The sequence below is a fragment of the Lolium perenne genome, chromosome 4, assembly GCF_019359855.2.
Source record: "Lolium perenne isolate Kyuss_39 chromosome 4, Kyuss_2.0, whole genome shotgun sequence".
In the NCBI taxonomy this organism is placed as follows: Eukaryota; Viridiplantae; Streptophyta; class Magnoliopsida; order Poales; family Poaceae; genus Lolium; species Lolium perenne.
In genome coordinates this window covers 136,551,293-136,561,553 of record NC_067247.2, presented here as the reverse complement: position 1 = coordinate 136,561,553, position 10,261 = coordinate 136,551,293, and the positions used below count along the sequence as shown (strand labels likewise).

The following is a 10,261-nucleotide window of genomic DNA, read 5'->3' as shown; positions in this document are numbered from 1 at the left end:
TTGACTTTGAGTGAACTCAAAATGCGAAGTAATTAAATAAAAACGGAGGAGCACTAATTATATAAAAAAAATTGGAGAATTTTGTTAAATTTGACTTTGACTGATATCAAAACTTGAAGTAATTAAATAAAAAGGGAGGAGTACCAATACAGTATTACACTTTTTCAAAATCTGCTAGACAAGTTCTAACTCTAACTAACTCCAATCCCATTGCATGCATGTACTGAAACTGATCATGTCACCTGAGTACCTGACTCGTCCATCCACCGTCTAGTCTAAGCTGGTACAAAGGCTCCATTGCTGTCCTGTTTAACGTGCTTCTAGAAGCATTTCAACAGAGAAGGTACCCATCCTGAACGGTAGACACGCACGAAACAATCAAAAACTTCCAGCACACAGAAAGTGCATGCGCCGGAGGGTCTCAGAGCATCTCCAGCCGCGTCCCCCAAAAGGTCCCCCAAAGCGCGCCGGATTGAGCGTTTGGGGGACGTATTTCATTGGTGCCGCGTTTGGGGGACGTCGCTCCCCAGTCGCGTCCCCCAAACGCCGCCCCCAAAATTTAAATAGATAGAATAAAACTCTTTACTAATATTTAAATCGGTTCAACATAAACAAAATACATATAAAACTTCGAAAAACATAACTAAATTACATATAAATTATTTTAAACTACTACTTCTTCTTCTTCGATGATGGCCCTGCCTCGTCGTCGTCATCACGGTGGCGCTTCCTGCTCGTCACCTCTTCCGAAGAGGCGGTGTCGGCCGACGCGTCGGAGTCCTCCTCGTTGTCGCCGGTGCTCGCCGGCTGCGCCTTGGCCTTGGCGGTATTGGCCTTCGCGTCCGCCTCCGCCTTCGCACGGGCCACCGCCGCCTCCTCTGACCCTTGTTCCTCCGCGTCCTCCTCCATGCCCAGCCATTCCTCCGCGCTGTCAAGTGGCGGGAGGGAATCGTCGCCGCTGCTGGGCGTCGGAGCTTTCTCCCACCAATGGCGCCATCCAGCAGGCTTTCCCTCGCTGGAGGTGTCGGACGGGAGCTCGGAGATGTAGCTCATCGTCGTTGGAGGTGTCGGATGCGGCCGGTGAAGATCCAAAAGCGCCGACGTACGGGTCTTATATTGAGCGCGGGACGGCGGCGCAGAAGTCGAAAAGTGCAGCGGTTGCTCTTCCGAGGAGTCCCGACTCCATTCCGGCGGTTGCCGCGTCGTCGACGCGGTTGCCAATGCAACGGTTCCGCTTCCCGGGAACTGCACCGTCGCTACGTAGGCGGCGGCTAAGCTTCCGTGCCGCTGACGTGTCGGGCCCGCGCCTCCCCGCCTCTCATTTCGTTGTGTCCGGCGTGCCCGGTGCGTCCCCTGTGGGACGGGGACGGGCTCGGGGCGCCGAATAGGAGCGCGCCGGACAAAAATGGGCTTTGGGGGACGCGGCTGGAACGCATTTTCTGTCCGGCGCGCCCCAAATCCCTTTGGGGGACGCTTTGGGGGACGCGGCTGGAGATGCTCTCACTCTGCTTCATATATAGAAATATCCTGACAAAACTCCAATGTGGCGCATCTTAAGCAACTGAAAAAGCACACGCAACAAAACTCTGGCTAGGTCACAATCTGCAAGTAGCATGCCACCCACATGACCATACCTTTTTTGCCTGCCTTCTAGAAACACTTCAACGGCTGAAAAAACATAACAACAGAGAGCCTGCAGTGACAAGTTTCGAGCTGATCGACGACGGAGGATCATCAGAATACAACCGTATACAATTCATGTATGAAAAGATAATCGTGTCCTTCCATTTCTTAAAAGAAAAATCCTAGCTAGCATATCCAAGAATGTTGGGGCAGCGCCTCTGTCTTCCCCGGGGGCTAGATGATGGAGGTCATCCTAGGGTATGTGACATGTTTCCAGTTTCTAGCTGATGAAGAGATTATGTTGTTTCCGGGCATAAGACGCAGTTAAGATGATGTTCAGCCATTGTTGTTCCTTAATTGTGTGGAAGCTTCACATATATTTGATGTATGCTCTTTATCTGTTCTTTGTAAAATAAAATTAATAAATAATAATCCAAGAACGATATTCATCAACTAGAAAGCATGTAAAGTTAGCTTAGATAACATCGCACAGACAGAGGGAATTGTTTTTCTCGGTCTTCTTGACTAACCAGCCGTCAACATCGTCATAGGAGCCTAGAATGACAGAGGTAGAGGTGCCATGCTTTGCATATAGTCATATAGAAGTGTTTCTTTTTTTCGATGGTACGGCAATAGCATACCAGATCTTTATAGAAGAAAGCAAGCGATGTTATCTGGCGTCTTGTACTTATAGAAGTGTTTCAAACGAGAAAAATCGGCCATGGTGGACAGCAGCCGTCCTGCCTGCCACGAGCGAATGGACCTAATGGCTTGTAGGCCAAATCCAAAGGAAAATCCTCGGAATCGTTTATGCACAACGATCTGATGACAAAGCACGTCGACGTCACCGATCTCGGCAAAACTAGCGCCTAAATCTCGACGCATATCTGAAGCGGCCGTTTTGTCTGCTGTGTACGGGACACCGAGTTCATGACGACGGGTCCTCCTTCGCCTTCTATTTCTGAGCTGAACTCCACGTGTAGTCTTACATGTTTTGATAACATTTCAGTGGCTCTAGAAGGCTTGAATGCTCGACAAGCATGAAACAAATCGTTCTTCAGAAATGTTAAGAGTTTTCCGCTGCAACTGTTGCAACGAGCTAGGCTTCAAATTGGGCATCATATTAGAGTATTTTCAGCATCCCAACGCAAACGGAGGTAAAGAGACCTTTGCATTAACGCGCCCAAAAAATGGGTCTAATATCCAGCCTAGCGATCTAACTCAAACTAACTAGATTATTCACCTAGACGTAAACATGATCCAAATTTGTACCCGAATGGGTTTGCACGGACGCATCGCGGTCAGCTTACGTGTGGGCCTTGTTGTCATTCGGACCCGTTAGTTAATAATGGATGTGGAGACAGTTCAGTTCCTCGCGATGTGTTAATGGCGTTCTCCTGCCTCCACGTGCGCCAGTGTTGGTTCGGGCAGGGCTTGGGCCCGCGAGTTGCGGCTCTCGACCTTTTAAAGGGGCCTAGTCTAGCACACCTCGCCTACAACCAAGCTCTACCAATATAGTCATGGGAAAGGGCTAGCCGCTCCGCAAAACAAAACACGACGGCGAGGCTGGATCCTCTTGGCGCCAATAGTGAGAAAACCCAACGCAACCGCCGGTACATGCCGATGGAACTCGCCCACCGGGTGTTCGAGGAGAAATGGCCGGTCCCTTAGCCGGACGTGGTCCTGCCGAGCAGTGGCTGGTACCTCAACTACCGTCGTATCCCGGTGCCTTCGGTGCCGCTCAAGGGACGCCAACGGGTGTACGAGATCCGCCGTTGTCTTCCTCCCACCGGATCTACACAACAACCTGGCTGGTCCACCTTCAGGACCTAGGAGCCGCTCGCGGCACGGTTTACCTAGGCGACATCGCCTTCTTCAATCGGGAGCCGAACTCCAACCACCGAACCTCAAGAAGGGCGAGGCCATGAAGATGTCCATCGGCAATAGCGAGCTCGAGGACCTCGCTCAGTGGGATGGCCTCGCCGTCCAACTGCGGGCCTCCGCGCTGGTCCGCGGGAGTCCACCGACCCCTTCGCCGCCTCCTCCCATACCAGCACCACTTCCTCCTGCACCAGCACCACCTCCGGCGCATCAACAACCTCTATATTGGTTGTGGCCTTGGGTGCCTCCAGTCTATATCGACCTCATTGACGACGACAAGTAGGCAGTCATGGCGGCACCATTGAGAGCTAGGGCTATTTTCTTATCTTTTATACTTATTTTCGGCATATAAATGGTTATATCATAAATGAAAAAAATGGCAAAAAAAAAAATGCGTCAACGGGATCTGTTACCTTCGCAACCATACATTACATTAGCTCTACCAATGATACACATCTGATCTAGGGATAGTTTGTACTCATCAGGTGTAGCAGTCATTTGAAAGTATTTTTCTCATTGCCACCTCCACTCGACTTGATTATCACCATCAAATATAGGGAAATAAAGTCTAGAGTAATAGATTACAGAAATTGCGCCCATCTTTTAATGCTCAGTCTTCATACTCGCTATAATTGGCACAATGGTTTCTGTGAGCTGCCATGGTGTTGTGTTGTTGACTTGCTCTGATGTGGACACCAGACCATAAACCTGGAGGAGCAGATGTGTATGAAACCCGAGGTAGTAACTGACTGCTCACTTCAGTGCTTCAACTTCAAGGCAGTATCCATCCCCGCCATCTGCAGACTGAGATCGATGACTGCATCATGAATATTCCTTGATTTTCCAGCGCGAATTGCCGACAACTCCTTGCTTTTCCAGCAAATTGTTTCCTATGGCCGCATATAACTGAAATTTCTAAGGAGGGATTTACTCTAGAAGAGGAGTAGTTGTCTTCTTGGTCGGCCCGAGATGGATGTTCGGCAACGGCAGCAACGACGAAGACGAAATGCATCACACGCGGACAGAAGCCACAGAGAAGACGAAGCCGGCAAACTCCGGCGGAGGGGGCACCACGGTCCAGCTCTTGGACTTGACGTCGAACACCCAAAGCGCGTGCCCGCCGGACTCGATGGCGCCGGTGACCACCACGCGCTCACCGCCGCTGACGGCGACCGCGCGTGCCGTGCCAGCCTTGAGCCCCGGCGGGTAGGGTCCCACCTCGATCCAGCCTCGGCGCTCCCCGCGCCACTCCATCACGGCCGTGCCCTCGATGCACCACACCCGGCCGCGCACCACCACGTGCGCCGCCGACGGCGGCGCCCGCACGCGCTCTAGCCGGCGCCACTCGCGGGTCGCCGGGTCGAACCACTCGGCGTCGCGCTCGAACCCGCCCTGCCGCCCCGTGCGGTACCCGCTCACGGCCATGAACTTGTCGCCGGCGACGGTGGCCATGCCGTCGCACTCGTCGCGCTCCTCGGACATGTCAGGCAGAGGGTCCCAGCCGTCGGCCTCCGCATCGTATGCCTCCGCCGTCTTGAGCGCGTTCTTGAGCTTGTCGTGGCCGCCGGCCACGTAGATCTTGCCACCCGCCTCGGCGCACGCGAAGAATGACCGTGCCGACCGCATCGGCGTGCCCCGCCTCCAGACGCCGGTGGCGGCGTCCAGCACGTGGACGTCCGCGACAGGCTCGAAGGTCTTGGGGTCCCAGCCGCCCATCACAGCGAGGCGGGTCCCCACGGCCGCGCACTGCGCGAACATCGGCATCGGCGGCGCCGCGCGCTCGCGGTGCCACTCGCCTGTGGTGACGTTGTACACGGCCACGCCGTAGGCCGAGGAGTCGTCCTTGGGGGAGTCGTCCCCGGCGGCCGGGTTGCCGAACTGCAGGAGGTACACCAGATCCTCGTTGGCGCCGGCCTCGGCGCGCGCCATGGCGAAATCTGGCGCGGCGGCGGCGCTCTTCCACCCTCGGCAGACGCGCCGCATGGAGCGGAAGGAGCCGTGTGGGACGCGCGCTAGGCAGTCGACGGCGACGTCGTCTGGCATCCCCGGGATGAGGTCGATGTGCTCGAACTCGCACTCTGCAACACGGATCTTCGAGTTGCTCATTTTCACTTTCTTTCGAGAGACTGATACTCTGCTTCTCGAAATGGATGGCTCGCTCACCACCTCTATCTGTGCTTAAATAGAGAGGAAACCCTGCGATGCTACCTGGAATAGTATACTGATTTTTCTCTCTATGACAGCTAGGCAGATAGATAATGTAATGGATGATATAAAGCAATATTAAAGCATTTGCTAGCGGCTGTTTTTCAGCACAATTATTGTAGTACATCTATCCATAAATAGAGTCTAAATCTGGTCTAATAATATGTCTAGATAAATTTAGATTTTGACAAGAAATATCTAAGATATTTATTTATGGTAGAGGGTGTTGTGTTGTTTTCTGTGGAGAAGTTTATTTTTTTGAAACGGAGGCAAAAGATCTGCTTTATCCATTAATTAAGAAAATAATGCCATCTTTTAGGGCAAAATGGGAATAAAATCTACAACAACGGGGCTAAGTCCACACGAATCGCGCCCACGCTTACAGCCAAGGCTAACAAATACTCGAACAACAGGGCCGCACCAACAATACCCAACACAAAGGACCACATGCCGGCGCGAACGAACTCCAACACCATGCCGACAAAGACATGCCAAGATATTGGGGGACACCCATCAATGCACTGCGGATCGATGGTAGATAGCAGCTAAGGTGGCGAGAAAATCGCAAACCTCTCTAGCGACAAAACCTCTGGGCACCGTCGCCAGCAAATTTGACTTAGCAACCCGAACACCAATAGGAACCACATGCCTCACTTCCTCGACGGAAGGAGGCATAACACTACCACCACCCAACTTCAGGAGCTCAGGCACCACAGATGAATTCCCACACAACACATGTAGCTCTGGCTTGATCCCAACTACCGATAACTTCTTCTCCGCGGAGCTAAGCGGAAACGGAGCCCTCACGGTGTCGAGCTCGTGCCCACCAGAAGAGCACGCCTCCGTCGGCCCCAAAGAAAGAACAACATGCGCCAACAACATCTTGAGACTTGTCGGCCATCTCTCCATGAAGAGGGCGAGACACCTCCTTGACGCGGTTAGCAACCAACTGACCGAGCTCCAAGTGCAGCAAGGCAAACTTGCACTGGAGGTGAGAGTCGAAATAGGCGTTGCCGTTGACCTCCTCGCAACACCTTGGAGAGGGCTTTGGCGGCAATATTGCAGGCGACGACGATTGGCACACGACCTCAGCCCAACTCCGGGACACCGAAGGACAACGTGGCAGTGCGGGTGGAGGGCGGCTCAGCTGACCAGGAGCATGTGCATCTAGAGAACGTGCACGAGCGTCCGAAGAGCGAGAACAGTGACGGGAAAGCGCGCACGGCAGAATCACTCCCGTTGAGTAGGAAGACAACATCAGATGCATCTGAAGGGTGCACAACACGAGCTGACCTGGTGGTCACGCTTGAGGCATCGAAAGCATCTCCCCCGATCCCAACGCTTGAAGGAGAGACTAAGCTCGAGGCCCTCCTTCTAAAGCAAAGACGATGGATCACGGCTCGGGTGGCTGCCTCTACCCACCCTCACCCAGTCATCGTTGTCACCAAGAGCATGAACAATAGCAGAGAGGTTGCCGCAGGGCTTCGTATGCGCCTCCTCAACATGTAACGAGCCGGCCAATGACGGCCACTGAGCCAACTCTTCATCGTCGTCGTCCTCGTCGGAGCCAAAGAAGTAACCCAGAGCAAGCTCGAGGCTAGCAACACATCACCAGAAATGGCACCTCGGCAGGACCACCCGAGGCAACCGGTGACAACAACAAGGATCTGAGCCCCTTGACCAACACGGCAAGGCCGCTGGCCAGTGATGAGCTGCTTGGTAGTAGGCGGCGTCATCAGGGGCGCCATCTCCTCCTCGCATACAAAGCAACGATATATATCATATGCAATTGCTAAAAGCAAACATACAAGGGATCTAAAGTAGTGATGTCAAATTTATCACATCACTTTCATATTATGTGGTCGCCACATTTTGATAATATGGGACATTGATGGCGCGTGAAGCACACGTCCGTTGGGAACCCCAAGAGGAAGGTGCGATGCGTACATCAGCAAGTTTCCCTCAGTAAGAAACCAAGGTTATCGAACCAGTAGGAGATGAAGGCCACGTGAAGGTTGTTGGTGGAGGAGTGTAGTGCGGCGCAACACCAGGGATTCCGGCGCCAACGTGAAACCTGCACAACACAATCACAATACTTTGCCCCAACTTAATAGTGAGGTTGTCAATCTCACCGGCTTGCTGAAAACAAAGGATTAAACGTATGGTGTGGAGAATGATGTTTGTTTGCGATGAACAACAGAGATTGCAGTAGATTGTATTTCAGATGTAAAAGAATGGACCGGGGTCCACAGTTCACTAGTGGTGTCTCTCCAATAAGATAAATAGCATGTTGGGTGAACAAATTACAGTTGGGCAATTGACAAATAGAGATGCACATACATATATCATGATGACTACTATGAGATTTAATTAGGGCATTACGACAAAGAACATAGACCGCTATCCAGCATGCATCTATGCCTAAAAAGTCCACCTTCGGGTTAGCATCCGCACCCCTTCCAGTATTAAGTTGCAAACAACAGACAATTGCATTAAGTAATGCGCGTAATGTAATCAACACAAATAGCCTTAGACAAAGCATTGATGTTTTATCCCTAGTGGCAACTGTTGGAGATATGCCCAAGAGGCAATAATAAAAGTGGTTATTATATATCTTTATGTTTATGATAAAAGTTTATATACCATGCTATAATTGTATTAACCGAAACATTGATACATGTGTGTTATGTAAACAACAATGAGTCCCTAGTAAGCCTCTTAACTAGCTTGTTGATTAATAGATGATTAGTTTCATAATCATGAACATTGGATGTTATTAATAACAAGGTTATATCATTATATGAATGATGTAATGGACACACCCAATTAAGCGTAGCATAAGATCACGTCATTAAGTTATTTGCTATAAGCTTTCGATACATAGTTACCTAGTCCTTTCGACCATGAGATCATGTAAATCATTTATGCTGGAAAGGTACTTTGATTACATCAAACGCCACTACATAAATGGGTGGTTATAAAGGTGGGATTAAGTATCCGGAAAGTATGAGTTGAGGCATATGGATCAACAGTGGGATTTGTCCATCCCGATGACGGATAGATATACTCTGGGCCCTCTCGGTGGAATGTCGTCTAATGTCTTGCAAGCATATGAATAAGTTCATAAGAGACCACATACCACGGTAGAGTAAAGAGTACTTGTCAGGAGACGAGGTTGAACAAGGTATAGAGTGGTACCGATGATCAAACCTCGGACAAGTAAAATATCGCGTGACAAAGGGAATTGGTATCGTATATGAATGGTTCATTCGATCACTAAGTCATCGTTGAATATGTGGGAGCCATTATGGATCTCCAGATCCCGCTATTAATTATTGGTCGGAGAGAGATCTCAACCATGTCTACATAGTTCACGAACCGTAGGGTGACACACTTAAGGTTTGATATTGTAATAGTAGAACTTGAATATGGAATGGAGTTCGAAGTATTGTTCGAAGTCCCGGATGGGATCCCGGACATCACGAGGAGTTCCGGAATGGTCCGGAGAATAAGATTCATATATAGGAAGTCATTTTATAAGTTTGAAAATGATCCGGTGCATTTATGGAAGGTTCTAGAAGGTTCTAGAAAAGTCCAGAAGAAATCACTAAGGAAGGAGGAGTCCCGGAGGGACTCCACCTCCCCATGGCCGGCCAACCCTAGAGGGGGGAGTCCAAGGTGGACTCCACCAAGGGGGCCGGCCACCCCCCTTCATGGAAGGGTGGGAATCCCACTTGGGTGGGAGTCCCACCTTGGGTAGGTTTCCCTACTACATGGAAGGTTTTTGGTTCGGGTCTTATTCGAAGACTTGTAGTCCAACACTTGGGGTTCTGATACGTCTCCGACATATCGATAATTTCTTATGTTCCATGCCACATTATTGATGATATCTACATGTTTTATGCACACTTTATGTCATATTCGTGCATTTTCTGGAACTAACCTATTAACAAGATGCCGAAGTGCCAGTTGCTGTTTTCTGCTGTTTTTGGTTTCAGAAATCCTAGTAAGGAAATATTCTCGGAATCGGACGAAATCAACGCCCAACATCTTAGAATCCCCGGAAGCATCCAGAACACCCGAGAGCCACCAGAGGGGGGCCACAGGGGCCCCAGATGATAGGCCGGCGCGGCCCAGGCCCTGGCCGCGCCGCCTTATGGTGTCGTCGCCTTGTTGACCTTCTGACGCTGCATCTTCACCTATTTAAGCCCCCTCGACCTAAAACCTCGATAAAAAAAAGCCACGGTACGAGAAACCTTCCAGAGCCGCCGCCATCGCGAAGCCAAGATCTGGGGGACAGGAGTCTCTGTTCCGGCACTCCGCCGGGACGGGGAAGTGCCCCCGGAAGGCTTCTCCATCAACACTACCGCCATCTTCATCAACGCTGCTGTCTCCCATGAGGAGGGAGTAGTTCTCCATCGAGGCTCGGGGCTGTACCGGTAGCTATGTGGTTCATCTCTCTCCTATGTACTTGAATACAATAATCTCATGAGCTGCCTTACATGATTGAGATTCATATGATGATGCTTGTAATCTAGATGTCGTTATGCTA

General features: G+C 50.8%; 1 protein-coding gene across 1 annotated transcript; it reads right to left on the bottom strand.

Annotated features, from left to right (window-relative positions):
- Positions 1 to 4,001: 4,001 nt before the first annotated feature.
- On the bottom strand, positions 4,002 to 5,662 carry LOC127293998 (F-box/kelch-repeat protein At2g44130-like). Its single transcript, XM_051323732.2, has one exon. It carries the CDS (start codon positions 5,608 to 5,610, stop codon positions 4,516 to 4,518), a length of 1,095 nt encoding a protein of 364 aa, XP_051179692.1. The 5' UTR covers positions 5,611 to 5,662; the 3' UTR covers positions 4,002 to 4,515.
- Between the last annotated feature and the right edge of the window lie 4,599 nt (positions 5,663 to 10,261).